At 41.9% G+C, this 20,782-nt stretch overlaps 1 protein-coding gene across 1 annotated transcript in view; it reads right to left on the reverse strand.

Annotated features, from left to right (window-relative positions):
• WDR97 (WD repeat domain 97) overlaps positions 1-20,782 on the reverse strand; it is a 71,462-nt gene that overhangs the window by 19,086 nt on the left and 31,594 nt on the right. Inside the window, 3 exon segments of the mRNA XM_069096980.1 lie at positions 1,271-1,531; positions 2,122-2,268; positions 4,197-4,328. Coding sequence (XP_068953081.1) covers positions 1,271-1,531; positions 2,122-2,268; positions 4,197-4,328 — 540 coding nt within the window.

Genomic DNA, 20,782 nt, shown 5'->3' on the forward strand with positions numbered 1-20,782 from the left:
GCATTCTAACTGGGAAAGGAATTCTGGGGTCACAGTAACCTCAGGCATCAACTGTTCCTTCACTCGTTCCTTCTGTCGTTGCTTCACACGTTCCTTCTCATGAAGCCCTTCAGAGACAATAACCTCCTAGGATCACAGGGAAGGTGGTCTCGATTAAATACTAGAAACATATGCTTGACAACTTTCTCTTATCTTCTGGGTTCTATGTTGCTGTCCGACCCTGGCCTTACAAGCACTGAAAACTTTAATGCCTTCCAAATCTCTTTATTTCAACTCTGTGAAATGGGTAGTATACATATTATTGGTTACTCCATTTTCTGGAAGATGGGAACTGAATTCAGAGAGGGGAAATGGCGTGGCTAGGGTCTAATGGCTTGTAAGTAAGTGCTGAAGTCAGAATTCTAACGTAGATCTCTCCTGATTCTAGGCCCAAGGGTCTTTCCATCATTCCCCATGCTTCCTTTAGGAGCCCCTAAACATAGAGGGTCATGTGGCAACCTCTGGGCATTTGTGGAAAACACACTGGCAGTGTATATCCTGTTTCTCTAGGGCACCTGGAAGAGGAAAAACCCAGTGAACAGATAGAACTAGGATGGATAAGCAAAGTAGATGGGGCCTAGGCTGGAAGCCTATAAGGAAAGAAGGAGCAATGCAGTGATTCCAAGGCCCCATGTGATTACAGGTTATATCAGGGATCCTCACCTATACCACAAGATTGGGGGAAGTTAGGCATCATCCCAGGACGTTAGAGAAAATGAGGCAGGGAAAGTCAGCGCCATGTTATTATACTAAAGGGCATTTTGCTTTCTTGGGACTGTACCACAAGGCTAGTAGGCATGAGGATGTGTGTGTTATACTACACTGTGACATTAGAGATTATTATAATTGGGGAGGGGGGTGTACTATGAGGTTGGAAAGGTTCAGGGGGTCCCTAGTTATATCACGAGGTTAAAGATTCCAAGAACTACCACAAGATTTGTTGGGGTGAGGGGCGGCTAGGTGGTGCAGTGAGTAAAGTGCCGTCCCTGGAGTCAGGAGGACCTGAGTTCGGTTCCAGCCTCAGACGCTTAACACCCACACACAAAAACAACTAGCCATGTAACTTTGGGCAAGTTACTTAACCCCAACTGCCTTCCAAAAAGGCAAAAAAAAAAAAGATTTGTTGGGGTGGAGAAGGGGAGTCAGGGGGCTAGGAGCAGGGCTGAGAGAAGATGAGAAAGGGGTTAAGAACATTTTTCTTCCCTTCTTCATTATATCCCCTGCCACGTACCTCAAAGTTGAAATCAGGAAAATATTTCTGGAACCACTCTTGATTCAACAAAGAGACGAGAAATTCAGGCACAGGATGAGGGCCCTCATCAGTAACATAGGTTGAGGCAGGGTCCCATGTTGCAGGAACATCCATGGAGGTAAGGAATTCTTTTAATTGGGACTGTAATTCCGGAATCACAGCAATCCCAGGTATCAGCTCTTTCATCTCAAATATCTTCTCACTCTTTGTTTTATGAAGCCCTTTAGGGACAATAGTCTCCTAGGATCACAAGGAAGGTTGTCTGGTCTAGTTCCCAGTCTCCATGAAAGGCACCCAGTGACGAACTGGGTTCTGTTCCATAGGATCTCCTCTAATGTGTGGGACTCCAAAGGAGACAAAGGATGGGGTATATCAGAAAGATGACTAGGAGGACCTAGAGGGAGGATCTGAGGGTAGGTCTAAGAGAAACAACATGTAGTATCTTCTGGGGGTTTTAAGGGCTAAATCTGGAGGTCTTAGAGGGATAGGAGTTCCTGGAAGCGGTTGAGAAGCCCTAAAAGCAGGTCTGGGGGGAGTCCCAAGAGTTGTCTAAGGGTCCCAGGGGGAGGTCCTGTGGGTCCCAGTAGCTGTCTTAGGGTCCCAGGGGGAGTTCTTGTGGGTACCAGGGGCTGTCTTAGGGTCCCGGGGAGGCCCCGTGGGTCCCAGGTGCTGTTTAAGAGCCACAATAGGGGGCCAGAGGGAGCTCCTGTGGGTTCCAGGGGCTGTCTAGGAGTATCTAGGAAGTTGGGGAGAGGGTCCTGAGGGTTCCAAAGGGGTAAGGCAGGGTCCTAGGTCAGACTAAACTAAAAAATAGGTGTCTAGTCACCTACAGAGATTTCCTGTTGTGGAAGGCTTGAATCTAAATGAATCACATCATCCTGGGTGAGGTTGGCTTCGAAACCCAAGGCTTTCTTCAACCATGCTTTCTCTTTCTTCTTACTTGTTCCCCATGGAAGCCACATTGTGTCCATCTCACGCTGATCACAAGAGAACATAGATGGGTCAGTCATGAGGAAGAGATAGGTTCAAGAATGGAGGGGTCATTGGAAAAGGGTAAGGAGAGTCACAAGGACAACATAGGAGGAGGTCATAGGAATGGAAGAAGCACACAAATGGACTTGAGAGGAACTGGGGCGCTGGGGATGGTGCCAAAATGCCCCATGCATCAGGATCAAGGGAATGGATAGTTTCGGGGACAGGATTGGAAGGAATGAGAAAGACAGCAAAGACAGGAGTTTGAAGGAGGGGAGAATCACAAGGAAGGGGCATCATAGGGGTTGAGGGTCATGGGAATGATAGATCTAATCCAATGAGTCTGTGTGTAAAGCCTTATGCTATATGCGGGGGGTGGGAGGGATGAAAAAGAAAATGAAATCAAAAGAAAATAAATGAAAAGTCCCTACTCTCAAGGAGTTGATATTCTAGGTGGGGGCAGGGGGAAGAGGAAGGGAGGAATACACCATCCTAGTATCATATGATTACAGAATATTATTAGATTCAGAAGAGACTTGAGGGGCCATCTAGTCTAATCTCTACCTAAAAGGAATCTCCACCACAGCTTATCTGACAAGTAGCTACCCAAGCCCTGCCTGAAGACCTCTAAGTACAGAGGATCCCACCACTCCTAGAGGTGTCATCCCATTTTTGAACAGCTCTAATTCCAAGGGAGCTGTTCTGTTGTTTCTCTCTCACATCATTATACGTTGCTTCAGGTTCTGCCCTCTGGGACCAAACAGGGTAAGTTTGTAGCCCACGTCCCAAGGACCCCAGAAACCCTATGGACTCACACAGATGGAGTGAGATCCTGGCAGCTAACCATCTCACTCCCCTTCCATGACAACTCTCCAAAATACCTGCATACGGGAATGACATTCCCCTCACTCCCTACCTCCCCAAGTCTTCTCTTCTTTAGCTAAATGTCCCAGGTCCTTCAACCATGTACCAGGCCCTTCATTATCCTGGTTACTCTCCTCTCAGTACTCTTCAGTTTAGCAATATCCTTCCTAAACTGATACCCAGAAATGAACATAATACTCCAGTTGTAGTCTGACAGGACAGAGACCAATGGGACTATCACTTCCTTAAGCTTTGTCTCTATTAATGAAACCCCTAGGTTGGTTTTTTTCCCTCAGTCACATCAATATGGGGATTCATATCGAACTTGTGAACGACTAAAACTCAGATCTTTTCCATAGAAATTGCTATCTATTGGGGTGGCTAGGTGATGCAGTGAATAGAGCACTGGCCCTGGAGTCAGGAGGACCTGAGTTCAAAGGCCCTGGAGTCAGGAGGACCTGAGTTCAAATCTGGTCTCAGACACTTAACACTTACTAGCCATGTGACCTTGGGCAAGTCACTTAACCCCAACTGCTCTGCCCTCCCCCCCTCCAAAAAGCAAAAAAATAATAAAAAAATAAAATAAAAGTAAGAAATTACTATCTATACCTCCTCTAGCTTGGATTTTCAAAGGTGATTTTTCTTTCAAGTTTAAGACTTTACACTTAACCTAAGTAAATTTTGTTTTATTTGATTCAACTCAGTGCTTTACCTGTCAAGATCTTTCTGTACCTTGCCTGTCATTCAGTGTGTTAGCTATCCCTTCTAGCTTGGTGCCATCTCCAGATCTGATTAGCCTCATTGGGATAGGGGTTTGAGGAATGAGAGTCACAGGAAGGGAAGGTGTAGAAATTGTGATCACAGGAGTCAAAGGGATGGGAGGTAATGGATAGGGGTTTGGGGCATGGGAATCAAAGGAAAAGCTGAAGAATATAGGGAAGGAAGGTCACAGGGATAGTGATCACTGGAAGGAGGCAGTCTCGCAGTTGGGATGATGACAAGGATGGAAGTCATGAAAATGTTTTACCAGGTTGAGGTTTACAGAGTTAAGGATCACTTGTCTCCATACCTCCAAGATTTCAAAGCTCTCTGACTTCAGCATGGCAAGTTGCCCAACTCCCTTCAAATCTGTCTTTGGCCATAGTTGCTGTATTGCCACTGAATTGGGCACGTAACCTGGGAATTGGATTGGTGGAGGCATCTACCAGAAAGAAAAAAACAGTGTCAGAGGACCAAGAGGTTACAGGTTTTGGAAGGCAAAGAAACCAGGGACTGACTTTCCAACTTAGCCCTATTATGATGTTCTAAGAGAGGAGGAAATATGGCCTGGTATTCAAAAAGCCTCTTGAGTGAAAGGAGAGACAGAACTCAGCCGTCATAGAGCACCTAGTTATCCTTACTCTTAGAGACTCTTCAGTCTGTCCATCCAGGCCTTACTGGAGACACTGACTGGATTATGGTTGAACTGATCTTAAAACACCTGCAAAGACAGGCTACTGCTCACTCTGGGCTGCATGGCTACCCCTATGGGGTCCTGAGCTCCAGGATGAGTTTTCCTCAGGGTGACTAGAAAGCAGTCATACCACCTGCAGCTGCAGAACCACCTACAGGAGGGAAAGGCAAGTCAGAGAGGTCAGTGGGTAAATTCTGGCTAAAGAAGGATCATTATCTGCTACACCCACAGGCCCACAGAGGAACAGGAGCTTCACCCCCCCATTCCAACTTTCAGAGCTAGAAGGAAATGCAATGGGCATCTCATCAAAGTTCACAACTGAATAGGAGTCCTTCTATCACAGGTCTAGTAAGAGTTGATCTTAATCTCTATTGTATCAAGTACAGTGGAAAGCGAACCTAGCTTTGAATCCTGGCTCTTCTACTAAGTGATCTGAGTGATTTGGGGAACCTGAGTTTCACCTCTTCTTCTGTAAGATCAAGAGGTTGAACTAAATAATCTCTAAGTCGCTTTCCAGTTCTAAATCTTATGATTTAGAATGCCTCCTGTACTCGTGAACATACCATTTCCAGGGGCAGCCTGCTGCCCTCATGGTTAGTGCTAATGATTAGGAAGTTTTTTCCTTATATAAAGTCAAAATCTGCCTTTCTAGAACTTCCCCATCTCCTCTCCCCCATCTCTCACCATTGCTCCTATCTCTGCCCTCTAAGACCATGTCTAGAATCTTGTCCACATGGAAACCTGTCAAGTTCTTCTTAAGGATATAGATGCCCACCAATACTGAATGACATAGTCTTTCATCCCCTCCATTCTGGTTTCCCTCCTGTTGCCCCCACCCCACATCCCTCCAAATAAACAACAATCCTATTTATGGATCCCTATGAGCAGGAACATAGACCCTAGGTTAAGAACTAGGGTATGAATATTCCCAATAATGATTAAAATTTTATCAAATAGTTCTATTTCCCATTTCCAAAGGATTTTAACCTCTTTCCCAACTTTAAGCACTGATGAAAAAATTATTCTTTCATACATAGAAGAGGGTACATTTTCTAAAGTAAAAACAAAATCAAGAAAAGTGTTTGAGTTTTGGAACAGATGGGGCTACTCCTAGGACAGAGTCTGAAATCTTACCTGCCCCATCCAGATTTCTTCACCACCATCCTACCCCTCCTCCTAGCATTTTGGTTTATATGCATGAGTTTATATTGCACGAGTTCCCAGGTTTTTCTGAAGCCATCTTGCTCATCATTTCTAATAATTTTTAAATTTTTTCTGATTTACATCATTCATTTCCGCCAGATTTTGAGTTACAAATTTTCTCCCTGTTTTTCCCCTACCCACTGCCCTACAATAGCAGTCCCACAGGATATCCCCTCCTCCAATCTGCTCTCTCCCATATTTTCTCCCATACCCCTTTTGACTTTTCCAGTGGATCTCTATGCCCCAGTGCCTATATATCTTATTTCCCAATTACATGTAAAATAGTATTAATAATAGTATATATATATATACATATATATATATTTGATTTTAAAACTATGAATTCCAGATTCATTCCCTTCCTCCCTTGTCACCCACCCTTACTGGGAAGATAAGCAGTTCAGTATAGGTTGCACATGTGTGGCTAATGCAAAACAATAACATAGTAGATATATTGTAAAAGACTGACTATATTTCTCTCCCTCCTATCCTACTTCCCACTTGTTCTATTCTCTACTTTGATCCCTTCCCTTTTCAAAAGTGGGTGCTTCCAACTTCCCTTCCCCCCAGCCTGCCCTCCCTTCCATCATTCCCCCTCTCATCCTCTTCCCACCCTACTCTCCTGGAGGATGAGATACCCTATTTAGTGTGTATTTCATTCCCTCCTCAAGCCAAATTCAATGGGAATGAGGTTGACCCATTCCCTTTTGCCTTCCTATTCTTCCCCTCCATTGTAACCATTTTCCCTTGCCTCTTCTGTATGAGATAGTTTACCCCATTCTGTCTCTCCCCATCTCCTCTCATTATATTCCTCTCTCACCTCTTAATTTCACCTTTTAAGTATCATCCCTTCCTGTTAAATTGGTCCTGTGCCCTCTATCTATGTATACCTGTAAACATATATACACACACATTCACATATGTATTCATATGCCCCTACACCCTCATATAGAGACACACACACACACACACACACACATATATATATATATATATATATATATATATATATATTTCTATTCCCTTCAACTATTTTCATACTGAGAAAAGTTTCATCAGTTACAATTATTGTTTTTCCATGTAGGAATGTTAATAGTTCAACTTTGATAAGTTCCTTATGATTCCTTTTCCCTGTTTACCTTCTCATGCTTCTCTTGCTTCTTGTATCTGAATGTCAAATTTTCTACTCAACTCTGGTTTTTTCATCAAGAATGCTTGAAAGTCCTCTATTCCACTGAATGACCATATTTTCCCCTGAAACATGATACTCAGTTTTGCTGGGTAGGTGATTCTTGGTTTTAATACCAGCTCCTTTGCCCTCTGGAATATCATATTCCAAGCCCTTCGATCCCTCAGTGTAGAAGCTGCCAGATCCTGGGTTATCCTGATTGTGTTTCCACAATATTCAAATTGTTTCTTCCTGGCTGCTTGTAATATTCTCTCCTTAATCTGGGAATTCCGGAACCTGGCTATACTATTCCTAGGGGTTTTCTTTTTGGGATCTTTTTCAGGAGGTGATTGATAGATTCTTTCAACCTCTATTTTGCCCTCTTGTTCTAAAACATCAGGGCAGTTTTCTTTGAGAACTTCCTGGAGGATGATTTCTAGGTTCTTGCTTTGATCATGGCTTTCAGGTAGTCCAATAATTTTAAAATTATCTCTCCTAGATCTATTTTCCAGGTCAGTGGTTTTTCCCATGAGATATTTCACATTGCCTCCTATTCTTTCATTTGTTTGGATCTGTTTCACAGCATCTTGATTTCTCATAAAGTCATTAGCTTCCATTTGCTCCAATCTAATTCCGAAGCAATGATTCTCCTCATTGAGCTTTTGAGATTCTTTTTCCATCTGGCAAATTCGGCTTTTTTAAGGCATTCTTCTCCTCATTGCCTTTTTGAGCCTCATTTGCCATTTGAGTTAGTCTATTTTTTAAGGTGTGATTTTCCTCAGTCAGGCTGTTGACTCTCATTTCATAATTTTCTTGCATTGTTCTCATTTCTCTTCCCAATTTTTCCTCCACTTCTCTTATCTGCTTCTTAAGGTCCTCTATGGCCTGTAACCAGCTCGTATTTTCCTTTGGAGCTTTTAGTGCAGGATTTCTGACTTCACTGTCTTCCTCCTGTTCCATGCTTTGCTCCTTTTTGTCCCCAAAACAGGAGTCTAATGTTGGAATCTTCTGTCTGCTTTATTTCCTTTGCCTGGTCATGTCATCCCTCAGTCACTTGACCCCTGGGCTTTTTGCCACAGTAAGACTCTGCCACCAGACAAGGGAGCTTTCATCCCAAACTCTGGGGTTTTCTCAGCTGCCGGAGGTATTAGATGAGTGCCCTCTCTGAGGTCTCCACACACTCTGGCAAGCTGGACACACACCCCAGGACCTCTACCCTAGACTGCAATCCAGATCCAAGAAGGTTAAAGCAAGAGCAATTACCCCTCAGACTGGTTGCTTGGTCCCCCTACACTCTGCAGGCCAGGAGCTGAAGCTGCCAGGTGGGGATGGCTGTGCTGGTGTCTCAGAGGCTTCTTGCCCCAGGGGCAAATGCCACTCACTCCCACTTACTGGGTCCCAAAGTCTAGACTGCACTGATCTCTCACTTTGTCCTTCGCATCTATGTGTTGATAAATCTGGAAATGGCCACAGCTGCTGCTGATCAGGAGTCCCAAAGTCCTCCGGCCTGAGGCTGGTCAGGCCTGCCCTGGGGCTAAAGCCTCACATGTGGCTGGGCTCAGCTCCCAGAGCACTGCACTGGCCGATTCCTGCCAGCCTGCAGGGCTGTCCTCAGCGGGAGGTTAGCTTCTCTGTGTCATTTTGTGGGTTCTGCAGCTCCAAAGTTTGTTTAGAGTCCCCTTTTTACATGGATTGGGGAAGGTGGAAGGGGAGGTCCTGCTTCTACTCTGCCATCTTGACTCCACGCCACCCCCCCCATCATTTCTTATAACACAATAGTATTCAATCACAATCATATACCAAAACTTATTCAGTCATTCCCCAACTGATGGGCATCCCCTCAATGTCCAATTCTTTGCCACCACAAAAGAATTGCTATAAAAGTTTTTTTATAGAAAAAGGTCCTTTCCCCTTTTCTTTGATCTCTTTGGAACAGAGACCTACTTGTGGTATTGCTGAATCAAAGGGCATACACAGTTTTAGAGTTCTTTGAGCTTAGTTCCATATTGTTTACTAGAATGTTTGGACTAGTTCACAACTCCAATTGGTGGTTTTCTAGGTCAATATCCCAGCTGGCAGGGATTCGTTTCTATTTGAGTTTGACACCACTGGTCTATAATGTTAAATGTTGCAGAGCTCAGGGAAGGAGGAATGACAAAAGGTCACTGGATTTGGCAATTGAGAGATTATTGGTAACTTTAGTGAGAACAGTTTCAATAGAAGTGATAAGGCTGTAAGATGGAAAAAGATTGAGTATATAAAATTTAAAAGTTTTTGTACAGACAAATACGATTATAAGGGAAATAGTTAACTGGTAAAAACTTTGCAGCAAGTTTCTCGGATAAAGGTCTCATTTCCAAGACACATAGGGCAGTGATGAAAATTTATAAAAATAAGAGCCATTCCCCAATGGATAAATGGTCAACGGCATTTAAATAGGCAGTTTTCAGAGGAAGAAATCCAAGCTATCAATAGCAGTATGGAAAAAAATTTCAAATCACTTATAACAAGAGAAATGAAAATTAGAACAACTCTAAGGTTCTACCTCATACCTATCAGATCAGCAAAGTGGACAAAGAAGGAAAACTAGTTTGGAAGGGCTTTGGGAAAACAAGCACATTAATATAATTTTGTGTGAATTGGTACAGTGATTCTGTAAAACAATTTGAAATCATATCCAAAAAGTTAATAAACTATGCATACCCTCTGACCACACTGAGGCCTATACCCTAGAGAGATTAAAGAGGAGAAGATCCTAAATGTACAAAAATATTTATAGCAGATATTTTTATAGTTGCAAAGAACTGGAAAAGGGCAGCTAGGTGGTGCAGTGGATAAAGTGATAAGTCTGGAGTCAGGAAGATTTATTTACCTTCCTGAGTTCAAATCTGGCCTCAGACACTAGCTGTGTGACCCTGAGCAAGTCACTTAACCCTGTTTGTCTCAGTTTCCTCATCTGTCAAACAAGCTGGAGAAGGAAATGGTAAAACACTCCAGTATCTTTGCCAAGAAAACTCCACATGGAGTCACAAAGAGTTGAACATGACTGAAAACAACTCAACGACAAAGAACTAGAAAATTCCCCATCAACTGGGGAAAGACTGAACAAATTATGGTATATGAACATAATGGAATACTATTGTGCTGTAAGAAATGATACAGGTAACTGTTTTAGAGAAACTGGGGAAGACTTGTATGAACTGATGCTAAGCGAAGTAAGCAGACCCAGAAGAATTTCTATTACAACACTCTTTTGGAGAAAAACAACTTTGAAAGACTTTGTAATTCTGATAAAAATGACTCCTCACAGAGAAATGATGGATTAAATATGCAGAATGAGAAATACATTTTTTGAACAAAGCCAATATGGAATTTATTTTGCTTAATTATAAATATTTGTTACAAGGATTTTGCTTTTTGTATCTTTTCTGGAAGGGAGGCAGGAGAGAAAACAAGTGTTTAATGATTTAAAAAATAAAATAAAATGTAATTAAAAAGAAAAAGGTTGAGAAGTGAGAGAAGCTAAATGCAAGGTGTGGAGATAGCTTTTTCTAAGAAAAAATTTGAGGATATGAAGGTGGGAGAAATGATAGTAGCAGCAATCTGCCACAAGAGATGGGAGGGAATAGAACCAAGGGAACAGAAGTGTCACCTAATCATCAGACTGGAGCAAAGGAGGAGAGAATGGAGGATGACATCAAGGGGGTTTTGAGAGAGAATGTTGAGAAAAGGGAGCTCATGGGGAAAGATTTCTATTTTCTCTGTAAAGTATGAGGTAGGTCCTCAGCTAAAAGAACAGGAGGAGGATGGAGGGAGGAGGTAATATGGGGGGGCAGGGTCAGAGGAAAGAAAAGATTTGTAACAGCTACTGTGGGTGGGCAACACCACGATTAGTTAGAGACTAGCTATTGTTGCAGGGCATGTATAAAACCCCAAAGCTAAAGTGGGAAGTTGAAATCACTTACCCACTTGTTTTCCCCTAACCTAAAATCTTCCCCAACACTGTAGTCATGTCATCCAAATCTAATAAGATGCAAATGAATAGCAGGTCTAACCTCTATCTGAAGTAACCAATGACTCAGCTGTTTGGTCCTCTCTCCTCCCTCAGATTTCCTAGGTCTTTTAGTTGGTAGAAAATACAGAAAATTCAAGGCTGAGCAGTTTAGGGACATGTCATGCAAATAGAATGCCCAAAGTCCTTCTAAACCTGGGGTTCTACCTTCTTGTGTTCTCGACCCCTTTGGCAGTCTGGTGAAATCTATGGACTCCTTCTTAGGATGTTTTTAAGTTTAAATAAAACACGTAGGATTGCAAAGAAAACCAATTATATTGAAATAAGGAAATCTCATTTTCCCCCCTCCTTAAGTTCCCCTGGATCCCTTGAACATCTATCCATAGGTACCTGCTTAAGAATTCCTATTCTAATGTCATACTGGAGAGGGGATAATGGATTATGTGGAGGGGGGCAGGGTGAAATTTGGCTTTTAAAGTGAAAGTCATCAGCTTTTTAAAAAGACATCAATGGAGCAAGAAGTCAGCAAGAGATGATGAGTTGCAGCATGTACCTCAAGTGAGTGATGCTCTTGTTTTGAATAGGAACTTGTCCTTTCCCTTCCCTACCTCCAGCCCCTCCACCTTGCTTTGAAGCAGCTAGGTGGAGAATGTTAGTCCTGGAGTCAGGAAGACCTAAGTGAAAATCCATCCTCAAGATATTTACTAGCTATGTGACCTTAAGCAAATCATTCAAACCTCTGTTTGCCTCAGTTTACTCAACTGTAAAATGGGCATAATAATAGCACCTATCTCCCAGGAATGTTGTGAGGATCCAATGAGATAATAATTATTAAGTGCTTAGTACCGTGTCTGGTACATAGTAGGCACTTAATAAATGCTTATTTCCTTCCCTATCATGGTAATGAAACTGGGAGAAGATGGCTAGAAAAATAAAGAGCCCAAGAGGGTACTATGTATTGGTCATTACAAGAGTAGTCATGGACCATCTAGTACCCCTTTTACCTATTTGAGACCAAAATGCTAGGAGGAGGGGTAGGATGGTGGTGAAGAAATCTGGATGGGGCAGGTAAGATTTCAGACTCTGAGGGGCGGCCAGGTGGCTCAGCGAGTAAGAGCACCGGCTCCAGTGTCGGGATGACCTGGATCAAATCCGGGCTCAGATACTCAGCACCACACCCAGAAATAACTGGCCGTGTAACCTTGAGCAAGTTACTTAACCCCGATTGCTTAAAAAAAAAAAAAAAGATTTCAGACTCTGTCCTAGGAGTAGCCTCACTGTTCCAAAACTCACTTTTCTTGATTTTGTTTTAACTTTAGTAAATGTACTCTCTTCTATGTATGAAAGAATAATTTTTTCATCAGTGCTTAAAGTTGTGAAAGAGGTTAAAATCCTTTGGAAATGGGAAATAGAACTATTTGATAAATTTTTAATCATTATTGGGAATATTCATACCCTAGTTCTTAACCTAGGGTCTATGTTCCTGCTCATAAGGATCCATAAATAGGGTTGCTGTTTATTTGGAGGGGGGTGAGGTGGGGGTCTGTGAATTAAAAAACATATTTTGATACATGGTACAGTTGGTTTCCTTTGTAATCCTATGAACTTTTTTTTGATGTATTTGAAACCATTATCTTAAGAAGACTTTACTAGATTGCCAAAGGTTAAGAACTCCTGACCTAAACTGGAAGGCAATTGTGGCTGCCTTATAAAGTAAAAGTGAGCTAGGAGAGGAAAACTTAGTATTTGGCAAAAACTGCTGGGAAAATTAGAAAGCAGTTTGGCAGAGACTGGGTATAGAACAACATCTCATACCATATGCCAAGATAAGGTCAAAATAGGTACACGATTTAGACATAAAGGGTTATAACATAAGCAAATTAGGGGAGCTTCAAATAGTTTACTAATCAGATCTCCAGATAAGGGAAGAATTTGTTACCAAATAAGAGATAGAGAGTAATATGGGATATAAAATGGATAATTTTGATTACATTAAGTTAAAAAGGTTTTGCACAAACAAAACAAATGCAGACAGAATTATAAGGAAAGCAGAAAACTGGGGAAAATATTTTTACAGCAAGTTTCTCTGATAAAGTCTTCGTGTCTGAAATATATAGAGAACTGAGTCAAATTTATAAGAATGTGAGTCATTCCCCATGATACATGGTCAAAGGATATGAACAGTCAGTTTTCAGATGAAGAAATCAAAGTTATCTATAGTCATATGAAAAAATGCTCCAAATCACTGTTGATTAGAGAAATGCAAATTAAAACAACTCTGAGATATCACCTCACATCTATCAGATTGACTAATATGACAAAAAAGGAAAATAACAAATATTGGAACATGGGAAAATTGGGACACTCAAATATACTATTGTAAACTGATCCAACCATTCTGGAGACCAATTTGGAACTATGCCATAAGGGCTATGAAACTGTGCATTATCCTTTAACTTAGTAATATCACTACTAGGTCTGTATCCCAAAGAGATTTTAAAAAAGGAAAAAGAACTGCATGTACAAAATATTTATAGCAGGTCTTTTTGTGGTGGCAAAGATTTGGAAATTAGGGGGATTCCCATCAACTGGGGAATGACTGAACAAGTTGTGATATATCATTAGGATGGAATACTATTGTGCTATAATAAGAAATGATGAGCAGAATGCTTTCAGAAAAACCTGAAAAGACTTACATGAACTGATGCAAAGTGAAGTGAGAAGAACCAGGGGAATATTGTATACAATAACAGCAATATTATGCAATATTGTATGAACTGTGAATGACTTGGCTATTCTCAGCAATACAAAGATCCAAGTCAATTCTGAAGGGTCCATAATGAAAAATACTATTTACCTTCAGAGAAAAAACTGGTGGAATCTGAATGCAGATTGAAGTATATTTTTTAACTGTATTTTTCTTGGTTTTTTTTTTGGTCTGTTCCCCCCCACCCCACACACAATATGACTAATATGGAAATGTTCTACAAGGCTGTACATGTATAATCTTTTTTTATGTTTTTGTTTTTGCTTTTTGGAGGGCAATTGGGGTTAAGTGACTTGCCCAAAGTCACATGGCTAGTAAATATGTCAAATGTCTGAAGCCGGATTTGAACTGAGGTCCTTCTGACTCCAGGGCTGGTGCTCTATTCACTGCGCCACCTAGCCACCCCCATACAACGTATAATCTTTATCAAATAGCTTACCTTCTCAATGATGGGGGAAGGGAGGGAGAACAGGAGAGAATTTGGAACTCAAAATTATTTTTAAATATAAATTATTTTTACATATAATTGGAAAAAATATTAAATAAAAAAAATTTAAAAGCAAATGAGCTAGGAGCACCACCTGCTGGCTTACACAGATATTGTGCTCCAGAAAAATAGTTTTCAATTACATTTTAATCTTGTTTGGACAGCACCCTGGAGTGCTATGGGTCCCATGTGGTTTGTGTGTTTTAACCTTTCCACTCCAAGAATATCTCTGTTCCTTAGAAGGGAGACCATTCGAATCACAGGTTGCCTTTGAGTGTGAGTGGGGTACTTTATCTGCCTTTGCATAAAGAAATGTTAAGTTTTGTGCTTCAGTTAAAAAAATTAATTTCATAAGTACAGGTGGGAAAAATTTTGTTAGAAAACACTTTGGGTGAAAAAGATTAACTAGGATTTAGGTTAATGAATTGAAGATTAATATGGGCCAATAAGGATGTTGCAGGGTGGGGAGTGGGGAAAAGCTAGCTTGATTAGGTTGCACTAACTGGTACCAAGGGCAAAAAAAGAAGAGGTAAAGATAGCCCTGTTTTACTCAACCCTGGCCAGACCACGAGTCTTCTATTTAATTCTGGGTGCCATATTTTAGGAAGGCAGTATGATGTTGTGGGAAGAGCATTGGTTCTAGAATCAGATGACCCAGGTTCAAATCCCAGCCTCTAATATTTACCATCTGTATGACCTCAGTTTCCTCCTTGGCAAAATGAAGAGGTTAGACTAAATGGCCTCTGAGGGCCCTTCTAAGTTCTAAATCTATGATCCTCTGAGAAGCCAGAGAATTTCCAGAGGAGGGCAATCAGGATGGGGGAGGTAGATTAGGGAAGACCATATGGGAAAGGCAATAAGAAACTGGGGGCCTGAGCCTGGGGAAAAAAAGAGTCTTGGTTGTCAAGTATTTGAAAGGCTATTATAGGCATATGGTATTATTGCTCTGCTTGACCTCAGAGAGAACTACAACAATGAAGGAGGGGGTAGAGGGGAGAGTTGCAAAGATTTAGTATAAGGAAAAAATTTGAAACAATTAGAGGTGTGGAATGGCAAGGAATGGGTGCTCCTCCAAAGGAGGTCTTCAGAAAGAAACTAGATAACCACTTGTTGAGGATGTTGAAAAAGGGATTCCTCTTCAGGTATGAGCTGAACTCGATAATCCTTTCAGTCAGTTAATCAGTTAAAACTTATTAAACACTTAACTATGGGCCAGGCAAGGCAGCTAGGTGGCAAAGTAGATGGAATGCCAGGCCTGGAGTCAGGAAGACTCATCTTCCCAGATTTAACTTTGGCCTCAGACACTTACTAGCTACGTGACCCTGGGTAAGTTACTTAACTCTTTTTTTTTACTCAGTTTCCTCATCTGTAAAATGAGCCAGAGAAGGAAATGGCAAACCACTCCAGTGTATTTGCCAAGAAAACCCCAAATGGGGTCAACAGAGTCAGACACAACTGAACAACAAAAGTTCTAGGCAATGTGCTACACATTGAAGATACAAAAGAGGCAAAAGATAGTCCTTGCCCTCAGGATCTTATAAATTATGATTCTAGAAAATCCCAAGTTAGAAAAGTTACATAGGCAGGTGAAAGTCTTGAATGAGAGGCTTAATTCTGTCCCAAGTCAAACTAGCACAAGATGAATCTCTCTTACAAGATAGCCCTTCAGACATTTAAAGATAGATTTTGTGTCTCTTCTTTCACCCCTTTTTCAGGATTTTCTCCAAAGTTACCAGTGATTCAATTGCCAGATTCAACGGCCTTTTCTCAATCCTCATCCTTCATGGCCTCTCTGCAGCTTTTACCACTGTCAATTATCCCCTTCGCCTCCTTAGCTTCTTCTAAGGTTTTCAGCAAACCTACTTGTCTGCTCCCAAGTTCCCTTTGCTAGATCTTCATCCAGGTCATTCCTACTAACCACAGGTGTCAAGGCTCTGTCCTGGGCCCTCTTCTCCCTCTGTATTATCTCACTTGGTTCTCTCATCAGCTTCCACTTGTTGCTTTTGCCTGATATCTGGCCTCATATGAGAAAAGGATCAAGAACTTCCTCTCACCTCATCTTCTGCCTCTTGCTGTGCATAGCTCCTGAGGGAAGGCTTTGAGGGGCCAGCAGAGCAACCATCTGCAAGGGTATCTGCAAGGCAACTTCCACCTCCTGATGCTTGATTTCCCACCCTTGAAGGGGAAAAGCCTCTGGTACGAAAAAATAAAACCATCCCTTTGACCTCAAGCCTTCTATCTCCTGCAGCACCTGTCCCTTGAGGGAAGAGGAATTCAATGGGGAATGGGACTTCCAGCTCCTGCTATGACATCTCCTGCCTAATCTCCAGCCCTCCAACAGAAGAGAAGTTGGGTCTTACTTCTGACTGTATGCCTTCCATCTTCTGCCACACTGTCTCTAGACCAATCTCCACCCTCCTCTGGAAAGAGGAGTGGCCCGTTCCACTCAATGATGAACACATCAAGTCATATCCTATATATCCCAATGATTCTGAACCCCTGTAGATCATCATCCAAACTCCATTTCTCATCAAACCCCACCACCTGATTCCTTATTTCCATTCCTCTAAATCTTCCCACCCCCAAATCCCAACCAAATGTTATCCACCCTTTCCACTATGCCGTTTGGAATGCCTTTCCATGGGCTGTAACACATTTCCCTTCATCCTAAATCTTTTCCTTTTCCACTCTTTCCATTTTCCAGTTATCATTAAAACCAGGCTTCCTTCTTCCCACCCCCTCCCCCTTAACAAAGCCTCCCTCATCACCCTTCCCAGTACTGGCTGAACTTTTACTCATTCCCCTCAGCTCCCTGGTTGAGACAGAGCAATTGGAATACTCCTTGCTCCCCATTGCCACTTCTAAGTTCTCTCTGTATATATATTCCCTCCAATCTATAGGCTCTTTATCTCACTTTCTTTCTTTTTTTTTTTAAGCAATTGGGGTTAAGTAACTTGCTCAAGGTTACACAGCCAGTTATTTCTGGGTGTGGTGCTGAGTGTCTGAGCCCAGGATTCGATCTCCAGGTCATCCCAACACTGGAGCCGGTGCTCTTACTCACTGAGCCACCTGGCTGCTCCCTCACTTTCTTTCTTGAAACAGAACTCTGGAAACCCAGCTTTTGATAAAAGCCCACTGGGATACAAATGTAGCTACTAGACTATGCCTTTAAACATAAACCACTCTGGCTCTCACTGACTGACCAATAATAGGTCCCAACCCAAACCTCACTTGTTCATTATTTGAGTTTTGATGGCTCAGAACTAGTAAAAATAGCAATTGTTCTTATTCAGGGCAGAAACCCTAAGGGTCTTCCCCTCCCAGACTGATTCTTTTGAGTAGGCAAACTAGGCCTTCCTTTGCCTCAATTTTAACCTAGTCTTAAATCACTGAATGGGTGTTGTCTTAGACAAACTGAGACCTGGGAAAGACCTGAGCTTAAAAAAGTCCAAGGTCTCCCACTGCATCCAGGGCCATTTGACCTATGTCTTGCCACTGTACTCAGATGACTCTGGAGGAGAGAGTGAGACTGATGACTTTGCACAGCCTTGTCTCACTTGAATCCAATTCACTTTGCAAGTCAAGATGTCACCCTCCTAATGTCATTGGTCTTCTTCTAGAATGAAGGATGACCAAGAACAGCCTTACCCCTCTGCCTTCCTTTACAAAATCCTACTCTTCATCTGTACCATGATTTCTAATCCCTCAATTATCTCTCAGGCTATCTCCTCTGCAGCAGTCACTCACATTGCCTTGATCCCTTGGTGAACCAATTTCAACTCTACATTATCCTCCTCTATGAAATCCCTAGCCCCCTTTTCATATCACCAATTATACTTAGCCAAGCCTCAGTCTTAGAATACTTCCACCATTTTTCCTCTTTATGCCTACACATTAATGAGAGTGGATAGTACAGGGGAGATGGCCTGGGAAAGAACTGATTGGTCAAGGGATTGGAGGTCATGATGAAAAAAGGTAGAGAAAATCATGTAACATTCTGACTGAGTCTACTAAGAATTTATGTTACACAATCTCAACTGGGCTCTCATTGCCACAAGGCAATCCTACTATACCTTGCCTTCAACTACTTATATCCCATTCTCCATAGAGGCCCTTCCAAATCTCATCTCTCCTCAAACTTCTCATGGCTCCTCCTCCCTCCAACCCTACCCTCTCTCATCTAAGAACTTTGCCTCATATTTTATAGAAAAGATTAAGACCATTTGCTATGACCTCTTTCTTCTCCATTTTTCTTCATTTTCTATTACTCAGATTCCTTCATCCCTGTCTTATAGGATGAAAAAGTGTTACTACTTATCAGGGTTAACCTCTACCCATAAAAGCTATCCCATCATCCCATTTCCTTCATCAGACTGCCCCTTCTGTCATCCCCACTCTTTTATTTATTTTCAATTTCTTCCTGTCTGCTGGAATTCCCTACTGCCTACAAACCTGCCCATGTCTCCCCTGTCCTGAAAAAGCCTATAAGTGGTCCTTCCATATTCATTGCCTATTGTTATATATCTCTTCAACCTTTTGAAGCAAATCTACACTGAAGTGGATTGTTGCATGAGGCAAATCATGCAACTGTTTGGAATAGAACTGCTAAAAACACAACCTCACATATACAACCCTCACCTGGGCTCTCACCACCACTGGCTGGCTGCTGTCCTTCATTCTCAAAGAGGACCAAAATGATATCACCATGATGGAGTCAATACATTGTGCTTGACTGTGGCTGTTCAGACCAATACAAACTCAGAAGGTTCTAGCACAGGCTGGGTATAGTCTGTATAAACATTTGGATTAGAGATGTCTCTAAATTGGAGTTTCTCACATTTCTTTTGAGCTACTGCATCTGCTTTGCTCACAGAGCACAGTGTCTTCTTTGATTCAGACACACCATTCTGGGTGGTCTTGTGCTGGTGTCTCCCTAAAGTTCTTCAGAGAGACCTTGAGAGTGTCCTTGTATTACTTCCTGTATCGCTGACCTTCATGGGAGCACCAGTCTTGTGTGAGTTCTCTGTAAAACAGTCTTTTAGGCAAACATGTTTGCCATTCAAACAATGTGGCTAGCCCAGTGAAGTTGTACTCTACAGTAGAGTTTGAATGTTTGGCATTTTAGCTTGAGAAAGGACATTAGTGCCAGATATCTCATCTTCAGAATCTTCCTAAGACAATTCAAATGCAAACTATTCAGTTATCTGGTTTGGAGTTGGTATACTTTCCAGGTTTCACAGGTGTATAACAACAAGGTCAACACAATGGCTCTGTAGACCTTCAAAACGGTAGACAGTTTAATACCTCTTCTCTCCCATACTGTCTTTCAGAGCTTCCCAAATACTGAGTTAGCTCTTACAATTCATGTATCAACCTCATCATCTATGTGTACATATCTGGAAAGAATACTGCCAAAGTAAGTTAAATTCTCCACAAGCAATCAGTATTTATCCATTTGCTATAACTAATGTTTCCACATATGGATGGTGTGGTGCTGGCTGGTGGAGAACCTGTGTTTCCTTAGTGTCGTTAGGCCAAAATTAACACAAGTAGCAGAGAATTGATTCATATTTTGTTGCATCTTGGTCTCAGAGGCTGCATTGAATATGCAATCATCTGTGAACAAAAAATCATGCACTAACTCTCCTTCCACTTTAGTCTTGGCTTGTAACTTTTTCAATTTAAATAGTTTATTGTCAGTGTGGTAGCTGACTGTGATGCTGTTTTTGTCCTTATTGAAGGCTTCTGACAAAACTGCCGAAAGCATCATGCTAAAAAGCATGAGAGTGAGCACATAAGCCTGCTTCACTCCATTGGTAACTGGGAAAGTGAAAGAGTATCCATCATTCATTATCCAGAACCAAGTAAGCAAGCCATTATTAAACTGATATATACTACTGATGAACTTCTCCAGGCAACCAAATTTTGCTATAACTTTCCACAAGTCCTCATGACTGACAATATCAATGGTCTTGATCAGATCAACAAACATTGTGGACAGACTTCTGCTCTGCCCCTGGCATTTCTCCTGGAGTTATCAGGCAGCAAATACCACCTTATCAACCATTCATCAGCCCTTTCTGAACCTACACTGGCTCTTGGGTAAACAATCATCATCCAAGTGAAGGATGAGCTTATTAAGGAGGACTCTGGCAAGAATCTTTCCAGCAGTGATGACAAGACACTCCCCCCCCCCCCCCCAGTGATCGTCGCAGGACAATCTATTTCCCTTACCTTAACAGTGATGGACTTAACAGTGGACTTAACAGATGGACTTAACAGTGATGGAGGTATCCTTGAACTCCTAGGGGATAACCTCGTCTTGCTATATAATCCAGAAAATTTCAGTTAGCTTTTGTATGAGCAGTGGACCCCCTGCCTTGTAAATCTCAGCTGGAATAAAATCAGCATCAGGTATTTTGCCACATGAGAACAACCTAATGGCATTCCAAACCTCTTCTTTCGTTGGAAGTTTGGCTAGGGAAGGCTTGACTTCAACCTGAGGTATATGGTTAGTGGTGTCAGCATTGATTGATATGGTCTGCTAAGAACACTATGAAAGTGT

This window comes from Petaurus breviceps, unplaced genomic scaffold, assembly GCF_028583685.1.
Source record: "Petaurus breviceps papuanus isolate PSGF00001 unplaced genomic scaffold, PetGlider_PUasm1.0 350, whole genome shotgun sequence".
Taxonomy (NCBI): domain Eukaryota; kingdom Metazoa; phylum Chordata; class Mammalia; order Diprotodontia; family Petauridae; genus Petaurus; species Petaurus breviceps.